The following is a 24,290-nucleotide window of genomic DNA, read 5'->3' as shown; positions in this document are numbered from 1 at the left end:
TGATTCCAATTCTCAGCGTACCCCACCATCTGAAATGTAAAGCAAATGTTTACCATTGGGGACAACCCCTCTTTTACGATACAATAAACACAGCAAACAACTGTCTTGTGTAGTTATATAGGGAAAAAATGCCGTGCGGTTAGTGAACAACGTGCCAAATTATTCATTTCGCGGGGCAATTCCATGCGTTCTAATTGTCCATCTACAATCTCCGCGTGAATATCTACATAAATAGGTAATGAGACTTTTGCCCCGCTCACTTGTTGGAAATTGCTCCAATCTCTGATGTGATGTAATAAAACTGAAACTTAGAGGGGGGAAAGTGAACCCCGCATCGCACGCGTCCAGATTGAACTTGTGCCACTGAACTGGAGTGCCGCTTCCCGGGTAGAGGTTAATACCAAAACATTAATAAAAAACTTTAATTTTCCAACATAGATTGTTAGAGTAATTCAAAATTATCTGTCAAATCGTACACTTCAGGTTAATTCTCAGAACTTCAGATCTGAAAGGCTTCCTGTAAGAGCTGGTGTTCCTCAAGGCAGCATTTGGGGCCAATATTATACAATATTTTTACATCTGACTTACCTGATCTTTGTTTGCGGATGACACAGGCCTCTCCGCCAAAGGACTGCATGTCATCTGTAGTAGATTGCAAAAAAGGGTTGGACATTTTTTCTTCACACTTGCAAAAATGGAAGCCTTCTTCTAACGCTTCCAATACTTAACTTATAATATTCCAACATAAACCAAATGCTGTTTACTTGAAATCTCTTTATTATTATAATCCTCCACTATCCGGGTAACTCGAGGCCACATACTGACTAGAGAATATTGTTTTACACCCTTCCTTAGCCCAGCTGGTTGGAACCGTGTCATCCAATGGCATCGGCTGTTAAACAGCAGCCGCAAATATGGATGTATAAGCGGCGAGTTTTTTTGCTATCCGATTACCGATTCATCAGGAATAGGAAGGCGGCATGTTCTGTTCAGTCAGTGAATATGATGAAGAGGGAGAAATGTATCTATATTTCGGATTAGATTAAGAGTGTGTTCTGTTGTTTTTGACACGTTGTACTATTTTTAACAATTTCCCACGTACCAACGTAATTAATGCCATGTTCGCTGACATGAGTTTGACCACTGCATCCTGTAGAGATTGAATTGTTATTCAAGTGCACACAATCTGTAACTAGAATATGGAAATTTTTCATTGCGTTTCATTTTTCCTCATTACTAATTTCTGAGAGAGAAGGCAAAAAGGTTCAGTTTTAAAGCTCGTTTTTATAAAATGCTTCCGATATTTCTCATGGAGTTCTGACATAATTTATTGCTTCATAAACTGTTTATAAGAAAATAAATTTTCTTGCAATACCCTCACAAAAAATCTTGTTGAATAGCAACTTGGGATTCATAAAAAATCTATGTTAGGAAACCATTGAGATTCCTTGTAAATTTCTCTAATTTTTCTTTTGGAATTGTTTGACTAAAATTTGGTAAGAATATCGAAGGATTTGTACAAGAATTCCACCAGGAATTGAATTAAGAAAAAATCCTGCAGCGAATACTGGAGGAATTTCTCCAGGCAATTGTCTGAATTTTCACTGGAGATTTTTAACATGACTTCAATCTAAAAATTCTCTTCCGTGTTAGAAAAAAAGTTGTTATAGAAAGAAATATTTAACTAGTATACCTTTCACATCCATCACATGAAATACAAAAAAATGAACAAAATAATTTGGAATGCAAGCATATATGTTCAGTAGCGGTTTGTGCGTTAACTCCTCTTAACTACGGCCCTGCATAGACCGCAGTACAAACAGCTGTTCATTAGTTACTATCCAAGTGTACACAAATCGCTGCTCCTCAAACATTACACCATTATAATTTCTGTTGGAACGCGTAGCACTGCTGGGCACCAGTATCATTGTAAACAATTTGATAACACCCGCATGCATGCTACTCCCATTTATGACCTGCTCGAACAAGAAAAGAAAGGACCAAACTATTCTGAATCATTAGTGCAACGTTATCAATGTGTGTTTCTAAACAAGACAAAGCTTCCCAGTCGGTAATCGGACACTTGTGTGCAATTCTTGTCTACGGAGCAGAATTACTTACTCGGCAGGACAAAAGACGCCACCGTCATCGTTCAAGCAATAATTCTATGGTTCTTTGGTTGCTATTTTTATCGCCGTGATAATTGTAGTGGAAATTGTGGTCACCGTTTCGGTGCGACATTCCAGCTGGCTGCAGGTAAAAAGAAAATCATTTGGTGGAGGAAAATGTTTCCGCTGACGCAATGTCCCCGTTCTAGATTTATGATTTGAATAAGCCGCTTTTAGTCAAACTTTCAAAATTCTGTTTACGGGATCAATTTGACTTCAACAGGAAGTTGTGAACAGAGTTGGGCAATTACCTACACAGTTCGAACGAAACGTGTAAATTTCTGAGACATATAATGCACATAATTGGAGCGTGGAATATCATGGATATTTACATGATATGTCATGTAAACTTCAATAGAGTCCTAAAGCCCTGTCCCAATTTTAGTGCCAAACGCTTAAGTTTAGGCCAAAAACACATGTTTACTCAATTTTCTAATGTTTTCCGTTGGTTTAAGCCCAAAAAACTTTTTTTTAGATTTTGTCACATCCTTTGGCTTAAACTCAAATTTTGGGTGTATTTTGTTTTCCGTGTCCCTTACGAAATGTCAGATAGGAACAACCCCAGTGGCCGAACTAAAACCCCTGTGGTGTTTTTGTCGACAAAGCGAACGTCAAACATGATCAAAAGTGTCAAGGTTCATTTATGGACCAAATTTTTAAATTAAAGTTTAAACATGATATAGCCATTATTTGAGCGGGAAAAATTGCTAAAGTAGTTGCAAGAACATGCTCTTTCGTGTTATTAAATAAAAACAAGATTTCATTAAAAATTTTAGGACCCAATTATATGTCATGTAATCTAGCAGGATCCTGAGTGATTACATGACATATAACACATTTTTACATGATTTCAAACTGAAATTTGACGTCATGTTTACATCGCATAAATGAAGTTTACATGACGTGTAATCTTCTATATTTTTAACTGTGTACTCTTCAATTCGAAAACGATATTGAGAGTGATTAGTATGCCACAGATATGCCTAACTTCTAAAAACATATAACAATACTACCATCCACAACTTACCGTTTTTTAGTTTAACTAAAAATCTCTTGATTTCTTACTTTTGTCTCCGAACAAATTTGAAACTTCTTGCAAAATGATTTCACTGCAGGTTATTTGTAGTTCGTCATCCAAATTTTAGCCAACTCAGACTACCAGAAGCTGAGATACTGGGACTCTGTATGGGCATTTTGTATGGAAAATCAGCATTTGGTTACTAACTTTTTAGATTTTTAAAGTTCAATTTGTCGAAACATTAATCATAACTAAATCTGCCAGATATTCACAGATCATAGGCGTGCGATTCAAAGTAAACAAGTCAAAGATTACTTTTCAATCATATTATCTGTGATTATCCATCACCTTGTGAAACGATCAAACTTTCATTGTTGAATAGTTCGAAGTTTGGATTTTTGCGTTATCTAGTTGTAGCTTCAAGGGTATATGTAGTTGACAACATTTTTTTATCTTTATTATTGAGGTTTTTAGCTGTCGCAGCTGGTTCGCTTTGACAAAATGTTAATAAATGCTCAATTTAGTTTTACCAAATCAGGATGGTAGTGTTTTCTAACACCTAATTACCTAGATATAAAAAATGAATTTAATGTTGGGAATGATACTAATAAATGTCGAATCTTTAAGAATCAATCACATCATATTCTAAAATATAATATTATACATACAGATTCACAAAATGTTATGTTATGCTGTGTAAAATAACATGTAGCGAATCATTAGGGATGTTAATCAAATTTTTCAGTCTACAATTCCGTATTAATTTATTTCAAACCAATCTAACTTTCATTTTTTTCTTTTTTCTTGCAGTCGAGTGACGTTGCCCCTAACGGTAGAAGAGGTAAGTTGAACAGCTGATGTTTCAAACAATTATGCATTATAAAAATGTTACAAATCGTCAATTAACGATACATATACTTTCTTCAGCAAATTTGCTCAAAAGCAGTCTGCGCATATAAAAAAAAAATCTGCGATGAAATATGGACGAATACTTTACCAGATAGCGCCAAAAAAGGCAACAATAATGTTTCGAAAATTTATCCAGGTGTTTATTAAGGAAATCCTTCAAATTTTTTCTCAGGAACTCTTCCAAGGGGTTCCACAGAATTTCATTTCTGATATCCCTTGCAGAAACTTTTAGACCCCAAGCTAGAACATGTTAAGAAAAACAATGGAATTACCCTGGAATAAATGCAATACGTTTTAGATGTAATTCCTGAAAACAAAATCAAGTTATATCACTTAAGACATTTCTGATTATTTGTTTTAATTTTGTTTACTTTTGAAAGAATCCTTAAAAGTTTCCGATTTTTCTATGATAATTTTCGTGGATCTTTTTGGGAAGAGAACTTTAGGTAGAATTCTTAGATTACATTCTTAGAAAACTCAAAAGAAAGACAAATTTCTTCGAAGAATCCATGAAGTATTTTCTTAGGGAATTTCTGCCTAAAACAATGCTTGGAGATGTTTCTAGTGAAATCCCTGATAAAATCCTTGAAAAAAATCAACAGTTTCTGGTGGAATTTTTCAGAATGATTATAATTAATTGAGTTTGGTGTAAATTATGCATTGAAAAGTTCTTGGGACGGAGTATTTCGTAGATTGCATACTGAAAGCTGCCATGTTGGTTACTTTACCACTCTTACTCCAATTGCTTATGGAAAACTTTTTTGGAATGAATAGCTGTCTAATCGGAAGTCAGAGATGAAAAGACATGATGGTATGACACCTACTTAAAGAGAGGCCAGCGACTCACCGATCCCCTCATAGATATCAAGGAGTTGCTTTATTAAAGGGTGATGGCCTTGGATTAACTATAAGCGAGTGATGCTACCGAATTCAAATTTAGTGTATGTGTAGATGAGTGTATCTTTTGTAGTTGGGGACAAGTATGAATGAAGTATTTTTATCAACTTTGGAAGTGATGTAGCTAAGAAAGTTAATGTCACTCCATGCGCGCTTGTTTTCCAGGGATGGGGCACAGGTATTTGCACCTTATGTCCCAGCTAATTGGCTTTGGTTTAAGCGCCTTTACTCGCTCTCTGAAACGAGAAGATAAATTGACCCAACCGTATGACACATAAATAGCCCAGATTGCATTGAAAAGAAGCAGTTTAATCGGAACGAACTCAACAAAGCCATTTGTTTGTCCTAACGCCTAACAATGAAAAGAACAAAATTGGACATTTCATTTTGGTTTTGAATATTATTTAACTTTACGTAGTACAATAATCGTAATCAAATGCCGTTTTGTCACGTATTTTAACATTTGTTTTGAGAATGCACTGAACATCATCATCAGATCTCCTATCCATGACAACTATGCTTTATCATTGTATTTCAACAGAATCACATTTTTCGCTGACGAAAAAATAACTATCCGGGTGGCGTAGTACCGGCTGAACCACCAGCGGAATCACGAAAAATCTACCATGCAGAACGCCACAAGTCATGTTTGAATTAAATTTTCTCACAAATAAAACACTTCTACCATTTTACAAAACTTTTGTAAGAACATTTGCAATTGAAATAGCACCATCAGGCAATTCAATTTTCACATTCGATTCGAAAATTCGCGGGACCAAAATTAACGTGACAGACGAGTTTTCAGCAGTATTTTAATGTTGTTGACAATCACGATAGTCGACAGGTTTTCGTTGACATTCGACAGCCTTTGCCTTCAGCATTCACAACACGAGCGATCACATGACGGTACGAAAGAAAAATGTCAATTGAATGTAGCTGAAAACGATGGTGTCACCATTCTATAATTTTTCCACACAAGAGCTACTTATATTGTATGTGTGTCACATTAGACATAACGAGGATGATTTAACTATGATTGTTATTTATGACCCCGTACATTTCTGAACTCTATGCAATGCATGATTTATGAAAATGTCGTTGTGTCAAACGACATTCTCTTCACAGTTTTTATGTTTCTCTATTTTCATTATACTGCTCGTGCTGTGTGTGAGAGGTGACAGTAGTGGATGAGTGTAGAGAAATCATTTAACTGCTGACCATCGAAGCGAAACGAACATCGCGGAAAATGTCGAATGTTTGCAGAACTGGATTAGTCTAAGGTTGCATTTCATCGATTTTTGGCAATTCTCCAGGCGAAATGCCAGTAAATAAGTTTTTTTGAAGGTATGCTTGAAGGAGTTTCTGAATGGAGTTATTCATGAATTCCAAGAGTCATCAGCACCAACCTCTAAATAAGTGTATTGAGGAATTACTAAAGATATCCAAATAAAAAACCTGAACGAATTCTTGTAGTGGCAGTGGTTACTAAAAATGTATAATTTCTGAAGCGGAATCCGGTGTTTAACTATTGACCGATTTCAAGAGAAAATGCATGAAATATTTTTTTTTAATTTTACAGAGGTATTTTCAGAAAAACGCTTTAAAGACGCTTTGAAGTAATGTGTGATATTTTAGTCAAATTATTGGCCAAAAATTGTTCAGTTGAGCTTTTCAATCACGTACATGCATTCAAACTGGCTACACAGGGAAAACCAGTAAGCAAAACTTTTCAAACCAGCCTTTTTCTGTAGAATAATCTTAACACAACTAATACAAGTGCTTCTAGAGAGCTTTTTATTGGATTTAAATGACTTAGATGAATCAATATCTGCACTTTCTTGATTTTTTCATCTGTATTAAACCATTCAAAACCTTTAAAAACTTATTAAACAATAATGAATACATGTTTCATTGTATTAATCACGTTATTTGAATATTTTGTCATTAAAAACACACTAAGAATGACACAACTGCAAACTATCGACAGAGGTACATATGGCAAACAACACATGTTTCATATTACGTTTCATATTATAATGTAGGAGAGCTGACAGAAGCGTTGGCGAAAGCGTATGACGCAACTATGTCGAGAAAATAAGAGCCAAGGAATCAGCGGCGTCCTGCATACTGGTGGGACGACAGACTCAGCACCCTGCGCGCACTTAAGAGCCAGAAGACGCGTGCAGAGAGCTAGATCCGAAGCCAGCATGGAAGAGCGTAAAGTGACCTACCGACTGGCCAGAGCCGCGTTCAAACCGAGTAAAACAAACTGCTACAAGGAGTTGTGCCGGGAAGCTGATGCAATCTCTGGAGCAACGCCTATTGAGTAGTGATGGCGAAGATCAAGGGTCCAGTTATCCCAGCTGAAATGTGCTCAGACAAACTGAAGGCGATAGTGGACGGTCTCTTTCCTACGTATGCTCCAATCGCGTGGCCGCCCACACCGTACGCTGACGAATATGAAGAAAATGCCGGTAAGTGTCTAACGTCGAGTTGATAACGGTTGCGAAAGGATTGATGCTGAACAAAGCTCCCGGACCAGATGGTATCCCTAACGTAGCGCTAAGGGCAGCAATCTTGGCGTTCCCAGACATATTCAGGACCGCGTTGCAGAAGTGACTTGTGGAAAGCTGCTTCCCAGACAGATTAAAGGTGCAGAAGCTGGTGTAGCTGCCAAAACCGGGAGAACCGCCAGGACAACATGCTTCATATAGATCAATATGCTTGCTGGATACTCTTGGCAAACTTCTGGATAAGGTCATCCTCGGCAGGCTGACGATCTACACGGAAGGCGAGAACGAATTGTCGAAAATGCTGTTCGGATTCCGTAAAAAGACTTCGACGGTGGATGCTATTCGGGCAGTTATCGCGTACGCGGAGAAAACGTCCAAGCAGAAGAAGAGAGGCAATCGATACTGCGCAGTGGTAACAATAGACGTCAAGAACGCGTTCAACAGTGCCAGTTGGGAGGCTATCGCCGCAGCCCTACACAGAATATCTGCGTAAAGTTCTGCAAAGTTACTTCCAGAACCGGGTACTGGTTTACGATACAAACAAGGGCGGATGTCAATTGAAGTCACGGCGGGAGTTCCACAGGGATCCATACTTGGTCCAACACAGTGGAACATAATGTACGATGGAGTGCCAACCTTGTCACTGCCGAATGGAGTCAAGATCGTCGGGTTCGCAGATGACGTCGTTCTTGCGATAACTGGCGAGACTGCGGAAGCAGTGGAGAAGCTGACGGCGGAATCGCTAGACACGATTGAATCGTGGATGACTGGAGTCAAGCTGCAGTTGGCACATCACAAAACGGAGGTGGTGCTGGTCAGCAACTGCAAGGCGGTTCAACAGCTCGATATCAACGTCGAAGGACACGCAATCTCATCTAAGCGCTCTCTAAAGCACCTTGGAGTAATGGTCGACGACAGGCTAAACTTCAACAGCCACGTAGACTATGCCTGCGAAAGAGCAACAAAAGCAGCTAACACCGTAGCTAGGATCATGCCCAACATTGGAGAACCAAGAAGCAGTACGAGGTGTCTTCTGGCGACCGTATCATCGTCTATAATGAGGTACGGAGTCCGGGCTTGGGCTGCAGCGGAGCATGTTATATTCGATTGCTCTCGGTTCAGGGATATACGACGCAAGATGATGCCAGAAACCGCCAGCGTCCTAAATCCGGATAATATCATGCAGAGCATGTACCAGCATAAAAGCACTTGGAATGCGGTGAACATGGGAATAACGGCGATTATGTCGTTGCTGCAAAGGAGATGGCGTGAAAACCAGAGAGCTCTCGGTCGCGATGGGTGTAGGCTAGATCCCCCGTCGGGGACTAGACCGAGCGGGCGTAGCGTAGTATCGGTTAAAAGTAGTCGGGGCGCCTGCAAACCGGAAGTAATCCTCCAACCAGAATCGCTGGACCGACCTCGGCATCGAACTGGTCAACCAGGAGAGCTCGAACAGCAGTAGCGGAGAACGAGTCGTCGTAGAGCAACGAAGTGCACATGATCGTCCAGAAGAAGTTCAACAGGGCTCTGACGCGAGGCCAGCCCAAGGGAAGTATGCGTCGTCGCACATAAAGATGTCCAAAGCCCCGGCTTCAACCGCTATTTGGGCAAAACGAGTAGTCGCAGAGACACAGTAGAAATGTCGTAGTGAGCAGCATTTTTGACAACATTAAGCTCCAACAGCGAACTAGCAGAACAGCTAGAGGCTGAGATTGACAAAGTGCATGAGCAAAGCCCTCCCCCGATGAAGTTGCCTGATGTAGTTCCGGGAGGATCGAGGCACAGGAGCAGTGGGGAAAGTTGTTTAGTGGTTAAGTACGCCTAACGTGAGTCCGACATCGTGCCAACACACAACACGCCAGGCTTTTGAAGCTTTTTTGTACCTTACTTTCAATAAAAAAAGCGTGTGTTATGGATGTATTGTAAAGTTGGCTAAATCTCTTAAACTATAATCCAACTTTTGCTGCCTCGCGTTGCAGGCGGGTGTACAGGTCTGCTACCTTATCAGATGTTCGGCCGACAATGTCCATATCATTCGCGAAGCAAACGAATTGACTGGATCTCGTGAAAATCGTACCGTGGTTGTTAAGCCCGGCTCTCCGCATAACACCTTCTAGCGCAATATTGAACAATAGTCCCGAAAGTCCATCGTATTTCCGGGTGGGATCCATACGAACTGGAATGTTCACCTGAAAATTTCACACAATTTTGTGCACCTCCCATCCTTGATCTTATCAATCTCGTAAGCTTCTCGGGTAAATGGTTCTCGTCCATGTTTTCCATAGCTCTACGCGATCGATAATATTGTATGCCGCCATGGAATCGATGAAAAGATGATGCGTTGGGACCTGGTATTCATGACATTTTTGGAGGATTTGCCGTACAGTAAAGATCTGGCCCGTTACCGATCGGCCGTCAACGGAGCCGGTGTGATAACTTCCCATGAACTCGTTTACTACAGGTGACAGACGACGGAAAACTATCTGGGATAATACTTTGAACGCCGCCTTTAGAATGGTGATCGCTCGAAAGTTCTTACAATCTAACCTGTCGCGCTTCTTGTAGATGGGCATACAACCCCTTCCTTTCACTCCTCCGGTAACTGTTCTGTTTCCCAGATTGTGCCTATTAACCGGTGCAGATAAATTGCCTATCTTTGTGAGTTCAGCTCCGATACCATCCTTACCACCAACTTTATTATTCTTGAGCTGGTGAAAGGCATCCTTAACCTCCCTCAAAGTGGGGCCTGGTTGGTTTCCATTGCCCGCAGTACTGACGAAGGCATTTCCTCCGTTGTCCCGACCTTCATTGCCTGTGCTTTCAGCGCCATTCAGGTGTTCAACGAAGTGCTGCTTCCACCTTTCGATCACCTCACGCTTGTCCGTCAAGATGCTCTCATCCTTATCCATGCACATCTCGGCTCGCGGCATGAAGCCGTTGCGGGATGCATTGAGCTTCTGATAGAACTTACGTGACATTTCATAATTCAATTTTTATAAATATGAATGCTGAAAAAATCTTTGATATTAAGCTTCGTAGCAAACTAGTTGTTTTTTCCAATGGCTCTTCTGCTCTCCTCTGGTTACGCCCATGACAACACTTATCCCTGAAAGGATCTTCAATAGCTTTGTAGTAAAACGGTAGCTATGAAGCAATGCCATGCTGAAGATGTTTGGGTTTGATACTTGGTACAGTCCAGACTTTTCCGTATTCTAAACGTATTAACCTAAGAGCAGCCGGGCAAATAATCACTGAAAAAGCAACCACGCTTGTACTGTGTTTAACATGCGTGTAAATTTTTTTTTTGGATAAAAGTATCATCGATTCTAGATACTTTGTTATTTTCTTGTATAGACAACGGATCAAGCATTATGATCTACATTGCTATAGAAGCTGTGTATGGTAGTTCTTCTATAAAAGCCATCCTTAGCTGAAATAACTGATGATCGATTGTACGCACCACGAAATATTCCCATCAAAATTACGCAATCAAGCACCCTCAAAATCGTTCTGCGATAGGCTAACACACCAAGTCATAATCAATTCCAAACCGCGTAATCGTTGACATAATGATTATACTTAGCTAGAGCGACGACAGGTACAGCTGTGATACCGAACGTTCTTCGACATCTGCGATGAGTAAGCACCGCCACCGCATGGTTTCGTTCGGTTTAACGATACTTTTTTCATCTGATAAGATAACGCACGATATCATGGTCTCAGGGTGAAACATGCCACCATTTACACAGCAAAAAAAAACTGTAATATCACGTCATTTTGGCTGCACATCAGTCCCGTCGCAAATGTAGTATAGCTGCATAAAATTGGAGTCTAGCAATCAATAGAATCGGTTTGAGAAGTTTTCAAAAACGATGTTAAAGTTTGACCGAGATTTGAAGTCTGGTCTAGCGAATAAGATTCGCGTCCGATACCCCTTGATCAACTTATCACATTGAGGGAAATGAGTTCAATTTACATTTCGCGCTGGGTATTGTTGTTAATATTTATTTATTTTTAGCTGTGTACGGAATGAGATGGCACGTTTGTCTTCGGTGACACAGATCCAGCTATTTTCCTGTAAGAGATGGATAGAGATATATAACGACACAGACAGTCTGTCATCTTGTTGGGGGTGACCATCTTCCGAGTAGCATAATTAGTCTATGATAGTGAGCATCATTTAGCTGTGCGCCATCTCATCCATGCCCTCAAGTTGAATGGCACAAAAGCGACGACGATGAGTTCAATTAACGTGAGATTGCGCTATAAAAATGTCTGCGAGAAACTGCCGATACAGTTCGCTTCAGTTCAATTGCCTACTTTATATGGAGATGCAGGTTATCTATAACCAAATGCGTTCACACTGACAAGGGTAGTTGAATTATCACAAATTAAACCTAGATAAGCTCGAATTAGGAATCGACATTCTTGGAAAATTGTACTCTGTTATCATTGTGGAGAATAATACAATTCAGCTATATATGAACGAGTTATTTCTGCATTCCTGTTTGCATCAGAATGAAAAGAAAACATGCCTGAATCCAAACATGGCTGTCACAATGACCGGCTTATGTCCCTACTCACGATTTCATCAATCTGCAGAAATAACCAATGTGCGAAGTCGATATTCCTATTTTAAACTTTCGGCTAGTGCACAAAGCTAAAATACATATTTCACTGTCGTTTAATGCTTCTTTCGCGAGGTTTGTGACTTCAAAATTTTGGTACTTTATTAAAGCTGTTGTACCTTAAGGAAATTCCAAGTAGTACTGTCTACGACCCACTCGTTGAGCAGAAGCCCACGGAAACTTTTCGTCATATTACATTGATCTAGCGACGCATACAATTACTAACCGCAGATCCGTTGTTCACAATTTTCTGCTTCAGCTTGCAATCTAAATCGTTACTGTCATAAACATTGTTCACTTAATCATACACAGCCTAGTTGACAACAAGCAGTACAGTTTGATTAACGATGCTTACATGTGTTACACCATCATGTAACATCCGTCCATATATGTATGTATAAGGTATATTTTCACATCATTTAGTAATTGATCATAAATCAAATCCCATTATGGTCGGAATAGCGTACACGCATTTAGCTGCGTAGCAACGAAGGAGATGAAGGATGGAGAGCACTTGTTTCCAACGTTCGAAAATGATTTACTGAATTAAGTGCAACTCCTGCAGAAAATATGCAAAATTTGTACGAACAATATCTCATTGACAAGCGAATAGTACGGCAAGTGTTAAAAAAGTACGATAAATAGTTAAAAGTGCGCCAAAACAATTGAAACTATCAAACAAAAGGTTCAATCTGTATTGTTGAATGGGATTTCAAAGGAAAAGGTCCACTTCTGGGCCTTTTCTTTTTGACTTTCGGGGTCCCGAACCGGAGGACCTCTTTTGTGCATCCACAGAAATTCCCAAGGCCTCTTGGACCGGTCTAAACTGGACAATATTCCAATATCCGGACCCAAGCCACCGTCATCTGGAGGATTCTGGAATTGCGGGCGGAAGATTTCCTTTAAAGACCATTCCCCATCATCTCCATTTTGGGATTTGGCAGTTCTTTAAGCCGGATTGGGGATGGAAACGGCCATCGCAGAGGTTCCCAACGCATTGTCTGCGTCCGTGTTTTCCAGCAATTCGCTTCGTCGAGAATATTATTGTTGCGTCCGTGTATGACACCAACCACCACCATTCTGCGTAGAGGTTCCCAACGCATTCGCTGCGTCAGCCATCAACTTTCGCCAAATAGCCACCCTACCACCAAGCTAGCCACCATACAGCAACATCCACCATCACCAAATGCGCAATATTTTGCCCAAAGGGGCAAAATAAATGTAGGCATGTAAGATAGAAGTTTTGGTGGTTATTTTCTACTAGAAAACCCCGCAATTGGTTTATATACACCCTTTTGATATTTTGCTCGCTTTCCCGTGCCCAAAAAGGGGCATTCACGCCTCGATCTGGGTAGTCTGCTGGAAAAATAAGATTTTCACCTTGAATTCTATTGACTTTGGTCCAGAAACGGAACTGACATCTGGCGGTTAGAATGCAGCTCCTGCTAAAGGTGAGCGACCGGTTTACTCAACATAACGGTAATATTAAGAATAAGCGACCCTGTGATCAGCATTTCCCAACTCAAAAATCCCCCATTGAGCAGCCTAGGGGCTACACAAGTTAAGATCTTCCAAGAATTCCTTGGAGTTTGAGAAAATGGAGATCAATTCATCAAGAATATCTCATAATTTTGAATCCTGGAAGATTGTTATGTTTTGGAGAACCGTTTGTTTCGTCAAGATCCCCTTTTGGTAACTATGTGAGTACAAAAGGCTAGATCATCCAAAACCTTTTGTTATAAACACCTTCAATCCTTTCGAGCTCATGCTGACGTATGTAGGAGGGAGGCCTTGTCATGGACATACCTTGCACGGGGTCTAGAAGGGTTTCTTGATGCTACGGGTGCATGGCGGGGTTCAGAGGCTCCCAAAGAGACTGGTGGTCAATCCCCACGTGTCAATGTCCAATCTGGGCGTCGGGTTCGTAGGCCACCGAAATCGAGGATGATACCGTCAGAGCCCTTCGAAGCAGTACAAGAACGGAGCTAGATGACCGGTTCGTGAAGGGACCTCCGCAATGCAGTCTGGGGAAGCCTTCCTTATAAGGCCACGTGCGGGTGCAAGACCAACCTTCAAGCCCTCCATTGCCGTACGGGAATGGAGCTTGATGGACAGTTCAGAATGAGGTCTCTGCCAGGCTTTCTGGCAAATCCTCCTACTGAGGAAGTCGGGCAACGCCACTGGGCCCGAATTGAAAGGTTGATCTTGATTATTACCCGATGCCAACGGGTGGTGCTACTTGGATGATTGGTGCGAATGATCTGGCTTTTAATTTCTCGGCACTTCGATTTGCGAAGGCGGCTGATGGTCGGCTCAGGTGATCGGCTGCTTAAACCCTTTTTTTACACTTTGCATATGCACTTAGCGGTCACAGGGGTTATCAGGTGTCAAATATAATGATCTAACCGTTGTGACAGTCCGCACTCTCCTTCCTTATTCATTCCAAACATTACATTCATTTCTTATATCTAGGTGTTTTGTATTATTAGACAACACTATCATCCTAATTTGGTAAAACAAATTTAAGATTTCATTAACATTTTGTTAACAACATATTACATTTCATTTGCCGTAGCAGTTCAGATTTTTTACAGGTGAGTTGATTTCACCTGCTTATAAGAGAGAAAAAACGCTTTGAATATACTTAACCTAACTTAACCTAAACATATAACGCATTAATCGTGGCAATAGAAGATTGTAACGATTTTTGCCTGAAATTATTAATTATTCTATTTGACATTTGTTCCAATGTTTCAACATTGGATATTCTATGTAACTCATTGATACTATACCAGGGAGGAAGCTTCAGAATCATTTTCAAAATTTTATTTTGAATTCTCTGCAGAGCTTTCTTTCTGGTATTACAACAGCTAGTCCATATTGGTACATCATACAACATGGCTGGCCTGAAAATTTGTTTGAATATCAAAAGCTTGTTCTTAAGACAAAGTTTTGATTTTCTATTAATAAGGAGAAAGAGACATTTTACATATTTATTACATTTGGCTTGAATGCCCTCAATGTGATTTTTGAAAGTTAAATTCTTATTCCTAGATACTTAACTTCATCTGACCAATTTATTGGAACCCCTCTCATCGTGATAACATGTTTTCTTGAAGATTTCAAATAAAGAGCTTTTGGTTTATATGGGAATATTATTAGTTGGGTTTTGGATGCATTAGGAGAAATCTTCCATTTCTGCAAGTATGAAGAAAAAATTTCCATACCTAATAGTAGCAAGTGAATACCGGACGGTATCTAAAGAGGCCGTGTGCATCATACGGCTATGGCTATGGTTGACGCCCATCGGGCTCATCATCAAGGAAGATGTTCAATGCTTCAACCAAAGAGGTACCAGAGGAGTCCGCGACACGTGTAAAGAGGAAACGGTCAGAAGCTGGCAGCAGGAATGGGATAACTCCCTTAAGGGTAGCCGATGGGTCCGGCTAATACCAAATGTGTCAGATTGGTATGGTAGAAACCATGGAGAAGTGAACTTCCACCTGACGCAGTTTCTGTCAGGACATGGTTGCTATAGACAGTACCTGCATAGGTTCGGGCACTCAGAATCTCCTGCGTGCCCCAATTGTGCTGGTGTGGAGGAAACAGCGGAGCATACCGTGTTCGATTGCCCCCGTTTCATTGTTGTGAGAGGTTGCATGCTCACTACATGCGGAGGGGACACGTTCCCCGACAATATTATAGAGAGAATGTGTGCGGATGCCGAGTGCTGGAATGCAGTAACTACGGCTGTCACTCACATCATGTTAGAATTGCAGCGCCTATAGCGCGCCGACCAAGAGTTGGCTGCTGAGGATTAGCCCTGCCGAGGTTGGTCCCTTGTAAAATTGTTTATGTCGGCTAGGAGAAGCAGTTTGCCTAGGCTACTTCTGCTACACGTGTTGTGCTATATGCACTGGTCCCTCCCCGAAGAAATACCGTAAGCGAGGAGATTTTGACTGATGTGGGAGAATTGGAGCTACTAGTTTCGGCGCTGCAGTCTTGGGTAATCAAAACGACTGTTTTAGATTTTTCCCGACGTTTCGACTCTAATCCGAGTCTTCTTCAGGGGAGACTGTAATTGGGCTTGATTAGTGGTAGGATTACATAGATTTTAAGTGACTTACATTCTGTTTAGTCGTATTTCGTAAGGTGTAACATAAAACTGTCGGTGTCAAGTTTGGGGAAATACATCGGCTGTGAAAACGTATTTTAATATTATTTTGCATTTGGGATTGGCTTAATTTTTACCCTACATTATTCTATTAAGTGAACTGTAGCTTATGTTTTTTCAAAGTTTCACTTAATATTGCCACTACTTTACACTGCACTTGTGAAGGCGGTAACAATTGGTTCAAAGATGGTGGGTTGATTGATTAGTTTCAGGTTTGAAACATTTCACCCATAAATTTTAGAATGGCTGCGTAGGGTGCAGAGCTACTTAGGCACTTCCATGATTCACTTTGGCATGGGGGTTTTTTCTCGGCCGAATTGTGCGAAACTTTGATATAAGAAGCACTTTGATACGACGCACATTGTAACCAAATATGAGCTCAGTGGCTTTCAAAAAACCCTATTGCCGAAGTGAATCAAAAGTGCCAAGAATTGGATCCGGCTCCCTACGTTGTATTTAACCCTTCTATGTCTGTTCGGTGATTTACTGTGTTTGGTGTGTTCACTATGTGACACATTTCTAGGAATGTTAATGTATTTGTATTTCTACTACTATCCAACACTGTTGTACGATTCAGATCAAAACGATGGTCTAGATCTATGCAGTGTTGGATGAGTGCTGTTTTTTCTTTTAGTGTTATTATTTCCATATCTGTCTTGGTGTATCCTAAATCTGTCAACCTGTTTAGCTTATTGAGGTGTGTTTTGTGTCCATAAAATCTTGTTTGCAGTCTATTTTGCGTCATACCTATGTAACAATGTTGACAGTTGTTGCAAGGTATTTTGGACACTATTTTGCCTCTGTCTAGTTTGTTTACGGGGTCTTTTACTAGTGTGTGGAATTTGTTGATGGTTTTGATTTGTTTGCATGCTATGACAATATTATTGTAATCATTACTGAGGATACGGACGATACGTTCTGAGAGGCCTGCTACATATGGGATGGATCTGTACAAACGATTTTCCAGATTGTTTGTTGTTGCTGGATTTTCATCTATTGCTGGGTTGTGTTGAGGTCTGATGTCTGGATCTGAAGGAACTGAAGTTTTGGGGAGGGAAATTTGTTGTGGATTTTCTTGGGATGTTGTCGTTTGGTCAGTTGATAGCAGAGAATTGGTGGAGAATTATCTGGCGTCTGGATAGATGGTGGTGTTCCTGGATAGTTGTAGTTTTGTCTTTCAGGTGCTGAATTTGGAAATTGTTGTTGTTGGATTGGAAACCATGTTCGTTATTGGGTGAATTGATGTGGTTGGTATTTCAGTGATGGTGGCTGGTTCTATCCTGGTCTGCTGGTTGTTGGCTTGAGTGATGTAGCGGTGGAATAATCTGTTTATTAATGTCCTGGGGAAGTTGTTGTTTGCTAGGTGCTTTTGAATGATTTCCTTCTTTGCTGCGATGCTTAATGCAGTGGACAGAAAGCAGACTCGGTGGATGAAGTTCTTAGCTACGTTGTGCTTGTATTTTGTTAAGTGGAAGGAGTGCCAGTTTAGCATCCTTCCTGATGCATTTGATTTTGTGAACCATTCAGTTTGGAGGGTTTGATCTTGGTTTCTAATTACTGTCATATCAAGATAGGGCAATTTTCCATCTTCTTCTGTTTCGAATGTGAACTGTAATCTCTCTTCGTGTCTGTTGAACTCATCCAAAACCGATTCTTTGGCATCCGATGTGACACAACCCCGATGTGACATCAGACCTCATCACAACCCAGCAATAGATGAAAATCCAGCAACAACAAACAATCAGGAAAATCGTATGTACAGATCCATCCCATATGTAGCAGGCCTCTCAGAACGTATCGTCCGTATCCTCAGTAATGATTACAATAATATTGTCATAGCATGCAAACAAATCAAAACCATCAACAAATTCCACACACTAGTAAAAGACCCCGTAAACAAACTAGACATAAGCAAAATAGTGTACAAAATACCTTGCAACAACTGTCAACATTGTTACATAGGTATGACGCAAAATAGACTGCAAACAAGATTGTATGGACACAAAACACACCTCAATAAGCTAAACAGGTTGACAGATTTAGGATACACCAAGACAGATATGGAAATAATAACACTAAAAGAAAAAACAGCACTCATCCAACACTGCATAGATCTGGCAATATTAAGTGAAACTTTGAAAAAACATAAGCTACAGTTCACTTAATAGAATAATGTAGGTTAAAAATTAAGCCAATCGCAAATGCAAAATAATATTAAAATACGTTTTCACAGCCGATGTATTTCCCCAAACTTGACACCGACAGTTTTATGTTACACCTTACGAAATACGACTAAACAGAATGTAAGTCACTTAAAATCTATGTAATCCTACCACTAATCAAGCCCAATTACAGTCTCCCCTGAAGAAGACTCGGATTAGAGTCGAAACGTCGGGAAAAATCTAAAACAGTCGTTTTGATTACCCAAGACTGCAGCACCGAAACTAGTAGCTCGAAATACCGTAAGGTGGTTCCGGGAAGATAAGGGTCTGAGTCCAAGGGTCATGTCGATGCACTGTTCACCACTTCTCTAAAAGAATTGCTCAAGCACAGTTCATAGGCTGGTTTTAGAGGGTCGTCGTTGGTGCGTCATCCCCGCATTCCCTGAGTTACCTTCTCAGCCCAGACAACCGGAAGTCGCATAGCATTATGCGACCAAAGTCGTTTATTTGAACAAACTCCATCACTCTCGCACTAAATGGTGGATCAAATCGTTTGATCGATGAATTTCCTCGCATAAAACGCTGTTTTATGAGTTCATACGTACATTCCGTTTCGTCCCGTATACTTATACAAAGTAAGTCGGATCAATTCGTAGCAGCTGTCAAATAAACTTTGTTATCATAAATTAAGTCGCATAAGAGTACAGACTAATTCGCAAGAAAATCAATACAATGCGTGTTATTTTTCATCATATAAAATATGTACGCATATCGCCTCCACTTTTGTACGTATAAGGCATTTTCGCGACATCTTATACGTGAAACCTTGCGCATATAAGCATCGCATAAAGTAAAAAGTGATTCAGTTATATGTACATTCTGGTTGTCTGGGAGGAGATCTGTTTGCAGATTTCCCCCTTGTAAAAAACAAAAAAAGGGGTTCAAATGAACAAAATTGGGGAGTGCAACTTAAGGTTTGTGTAGTTTTGTCATTATGAGCCATCCTTATAAACAAACTACTTCAAAGTGTAATGTGCACTTTCTATTATATTCAAAATTTCAATGACAAACACAAACTCACAAAGTTATGAATATTAGATGATCATACTTTTTTCGCTTAGGTAGTTTTATGTTTAGTCAGTTACCGTATTTGATTGATGTTATATTATATTACAGTTTTTTTATATTTCAAGTTATTGATTAAAGGGGTGGCTTATTCTGCAAAAAGCCGATTGGTATAATAGATGTTTCGAATAAAGTGATTAATATATGAAATTTCTCTGTTAACTGCTCGTAGTAGGTTTCCTTGACTAGAACTATAATTTATTTCTCACTTAGTTGTCCATACGGTTTGTCAACACAAACTCATGTCATGAAGCTAAAATAACTTAGTAAGTTCTGTTTAGAATATCATGGAACGGAATCCTTACTTGAAGTTCAGTTCAACCGCTACCATTCTTGAATGAGAAAAACCTCCACTCCTTAGTGTGCACTTGTCATGTATTTAACCAGCTATTCAACGTGGGTGGATATTCTCAAATCTGATGCCGTTTTCCTGCCCCAAGAAGTGGGTGTTTAAATTAAATCGTGAGCGTAAATGTCATAAACATATTCAGCAGGTAGATGAAAGTGATCTCTCGCTTTCCTGTTCTTGATTCTACGCTTTCACTGTGGAAGCTATCCGTCGTTTTGTAGATGGCTAGAAATATGTATACTGTTAACTGCAATTACCCACCGAGGGAATCAAAACATGCTTCGTTACTGCGATAATTGACCTCACCCTTTCCGGATGGGCGATTTTCTACCAGACCGCCCGAAAGATCCAATAGGTTATAAATCAAACTCTAGTCACATGGCTGGCTGCGACTGAGTGTTTGGCTTTCAAGAATTAGGTACTATTGAAATCTTCATTATTTTACCTCTAGGCGACCGCTATGTGAATGTTTTCATAAAAGTACGTCGACATTGAATTGTTTCTTTAATAATAAATTGCATACAAATCTACTGCCTTTAATATTTTCAACAAAAGGGTTATTGCTATTGAAGTTCAATGTAATAGACTAAATTCAGATCAATTCAGAGTCGCTTTAGGTATCCGCTTCTGAAGCACTAATATCCACGATGAAATTTCACGCGTCTAGCTATGCATTTTATTTTCGCTTTGACCGTTTAGTTTTTTTCATGAATAAATAAAACAGTATCTTGGCTCGACAGATTGACACCATTGTTGAAAATTTCTCTCAGTCAGCCAAGAAACACAACAACCCTAATTAAAAGGTTTTATAACTACTCCTCAAGTGGACTTGAAAACCTTTTATTGGTATTACGTCCTCACTGGGGCAGAGGCTGCTTCTCAGCTTAGTGTTCTTATGCGCACTTCCACAGTTATTAACTGAGAGTTTTCTTTGCCAAAGTTGCCATTTTCGTATTCGTATATCGTGCGGCAGGTACGATGATACTCTATGCCCAGGGAAGTCGAGAAAATTTCCATTACGAAAAGATCCTGGACGAATCTGGAATCGAACCCAGACACCTGTAGAATGGCTTTGCTTTGTAGCCGCGGAGTCTAACCACTCGTCTAAGGAAGGCCCAAATTCCTTTATACAGTGTGAATAATTCTTCGACAAGGTTTCATTATAGTTTTATTACTGCTCCTAAATTGATTATAAAAACGTTTTCAATAGTGGGCCCTTTCACCATGCTACAATCGAGGTAGATTTGATAAGGCTATGAGTTTTATTGTTAATAATTGGCCATAGAAACCTTCTATAGAACGGTGGTAGGTCATTTGGCATTAAGTCGTTTGGCATATAGCCGTTTGGCATAAGGTCGTTTGGCATAATGGTCATTTGGCATAAAGTCGTTTGACATAATGGTTGTTTGGCATAATGGTCGTTTGGCATAATAGTCGTTTGGCATAATGAGTCTGAAACCAAAAATTTCTCAATTTTCGTTTTTACGTTTCTATTTCATCTTTCTGATGACACAAGGCTTGTTTTGGAGTCAATTGATACAAAATGGCACTCTATTCAACAATCATTCGCTCTTGAATAAATTTAAGCACATTAGGAAAGTTATTGCCAATAGTATTTTATTATTTATCCTGAAATTACCCTTCTTTTATGTATTAATTCTTCTTTTTAGTTTCGCTATTGGAACAAATTTTTGCACTGAAGATTTTTATATATTTAGCACAAATTTACCCTTCTATTAATTGTTCTATTTTTTCCTAAATATGATGTAACCATTATTATAGGTATAAAAACTGTTGATTTCAAATTTCATTAAATTTCTCCTTCTTTTATGCATAGGCTGTTCTTTGGAGCTATATTTTTTAAGTATTTTTGTATAGAAAGGGCGGCAATCGATAACATTGATCTGCTCAAATTATCAGCGAAAAGAGAAATCGATTGCTGCAGTTACTTTGATGGGTTGTGCTACTTTTCCCCGAATGTCGTTTCCCCAAATGCCATTTCCCGAATATCCCGTTTCCTCGACTAGCCCACTCCCCCGGAAAATTTTTAGCACCCATAATTGTCGTTACTATATACATTTCAGGGGGTGAACGAACTGACCATCTAATATGCAACCTTCTTTATTTATTTGGCGGTTCTTTCGAGTTTTACCGTCTTCATCATTTTTGCCAACATGTGTATAGACAAGAATGACAGAATACTTCCTTCTTTTGACTGTTTATCGTTCTCTCTCGTCACCACTTTTCAGGGGAACTAGTCATTGCCGCAATAATTTTTGGCGTCAATTCTTGTATTGGTTTAATTGTAAATTTTGCCTTCTTTTAAAAATAGGCTGTTCTTTATGATTATACTGTTATAAATTTTATTATTTAGTAAAGCTTATTGTGAACCATTTTTATTATCAATTCCTGCCAACACATCTGGTTAGAATTATAATTATTTCGGAACCTGCCAATATTCTATACATACTTTTTTTCGGGGCAAACGCGTGATCTCCTTACGAGATATGCTGGAAAATATATTATTTCAATCACAAATTTTCCCTTTTCTCGATAATAGACGGTGTTTTTGATGTACACTTCCAAAATTAAAATTTGTATTGAACCGTTGAAAAGTTTTGCCACAAATATTTTCTTTTAAAGATGTGTTGTTCATTTGAGCTGTGCTGTGAAAAGATTTTTTTTTTTGCGTTAGAGTCTGAAACATTTTAAACGAAAAATAATCTGCTCTCGTATAAAGGTTATTTTTGCATTAAGTCGCATTAATAGATCTTTTGATTAGAGCTTTTGATATTTTGCAAAAAAAAAATCATTCTTTTATCAAGTAGTTTTCAGCGAGTGTTACGTCCAAACTGGGACAGAGCTTGATATGCATCGAAACATTCTATGAGCGTTCCCTTGATGAATAACTGCGAACTTTCCTTGCCAATTTACTATTTTCAAATATGTATATCGCAACAAGCTCAAGGGTACTCTATGTTCTGAGATGTAGAGACTCGTCACGAATGTCACAACATTTTTTGAAACTCTTAGCTCGGATAATCTCTGAACGAACACCACGCTTGTTCAGAACCTACCAAATTTTTTTGCTGTGGGCTCGGTGGTGTTGATCTCGGTAAAAGCTTAAAAAAAGCCGATATTTATTTCAAGTCAATCATTATGCCAAACGGCCATTATGCCAAATGACCATTATGCCAAACGACCATTATGCCAAACGACTTTATGCCAAAAGGCTTTATGCCAAACGACCTTATGCCAAACGACTTTATGCCAAACGGGGTACAATCCTATAGAACGAAATAAAACATAAACTGTTACTTTGGAAGAGACCTTTTCAAGACTTGCACTAAAACAGTGACCAAGTCCCTAAAACGAGACCTGCTACTAGCCCTGCTTAGTCATCGTTGTTATCGGATACATGTGGGGGTACCGCTTTGGGTTAGCAAATAACAAGAGCTTGATTATTAACTCGCACATTTTTTTTTGTTTCGTCCTTTCCTTTACAGTATCAAGTTGCACAGCTCTACTCAGTGGCGGAGGTGTCGAAAAATGAAACCGGAGGCGGCGAGGGAATAGAAGTGCTCAAAAATGAACCCTTCAACAACTACCCACTGCTGGGTGAGTTCCTTACCACCAGTCCCACGTGGTCCAACCAAACCAAACGTAATACATTTTAACCTTTTTTTCGTTTCACGTTACCCAGGAGGCAAATACTCATCCGGTCAGTACACCTACAAAATCTATCACCTGGCCTCGAAGGTTCCCGCCTTCATCCGACTGCTAGCGCCCAAGGGATCGCTGGAAGTGCACGAGGAAGCCTGGAATGCATACCCCTACTGCCGGACAGTCATTACCGTATGTATATAGTGATAGCGTGTGTAGCGTGTGGATAAACAAATAATCTCATCCCTGGAAGCATTCTAGCCATCAGCTCCTCCGGAAGGGCACGAAACTTTTCGATATGGGAAACGGGAGCGAAAAAAATCCATCCTCACTCTCTTGGCGGTTCGAGTGAGGTTGGCTCATATTAACGAAAAAAAAACGTACAGAGAGAACACTACCCTAGAATGTTGGATCGCGATTTGTGTTGGGGGAATAGGAGTAAAGGAGGAAACAGGATCATTCCCGTTTATTTGGTGGTTGGAAGTTTTGCGTGACCGGGTTCGTAGCCTTGGCAAATGATCTGGAAGTAATTTCCTGTCGTTGCGCTGGTTACTGTTCTAGCTTCCTTAATCGTATTTTGTTAGCGCGTGTTCCTCACTAAACCTATCAAGAAAAAAATGGGTCAATAGAGATTGAACAATTAACTTTATTACCAGTTCAATTATTGAAATATTCAGTTAATTT

General features: G+C 39.7%; 1 protein-coding gene across 5 annotated transcripts in view; it reads left to right on the top strand.

The window, feature by feature from the left end:
* LOC5564179 (phosphatidylinositol transfer protein alpha isoform) overlaps positions 1–24,290 on the top strand; it is a 65,740-nt gene that overhangs the window by 28,438 nt on the left and 13,012 nt on the right. For all 5 annotated transcript variants that reach the window (XM_021853570.1, XM_021853568.1, XM_021853567.1 and 2 more), the window contains 3 exons: positions 3,997–4,027; positions 23,450–23,561; positions 23,647–23,798. In XM_021853570.1, the coding sequence (XP_021709262.1) occupies positions 3,997–4,027; positions 23,450–23,561; positions 23,647–23,798 (295 nt within the window). The remainder of the gene's footprint in view (positions 1–3,996; positions 4,028–23,449; positions 23,562–23,646; positions 23,799–24,290) is intronic.

The sequence above is a fragment of the Aedes aegypti genome, chromosome 3 (assembly GCF_002204515.2).
Source record: "Aedes aegypti strain LVP_AGWG chromosome 3, AaegL5.0 Primary Assembly, whole genome shotgun sequence".
In the NCBI taxonomy this organism is placed as follows: Eukaryota; Metazoa; Arthropoda; class Insecta; order Diptera; family Culicidae; genus Aedes; species Aedes aegypti.
This window is presented reverse-complemented; position numbering and strand designations above follow the sequence as displayed.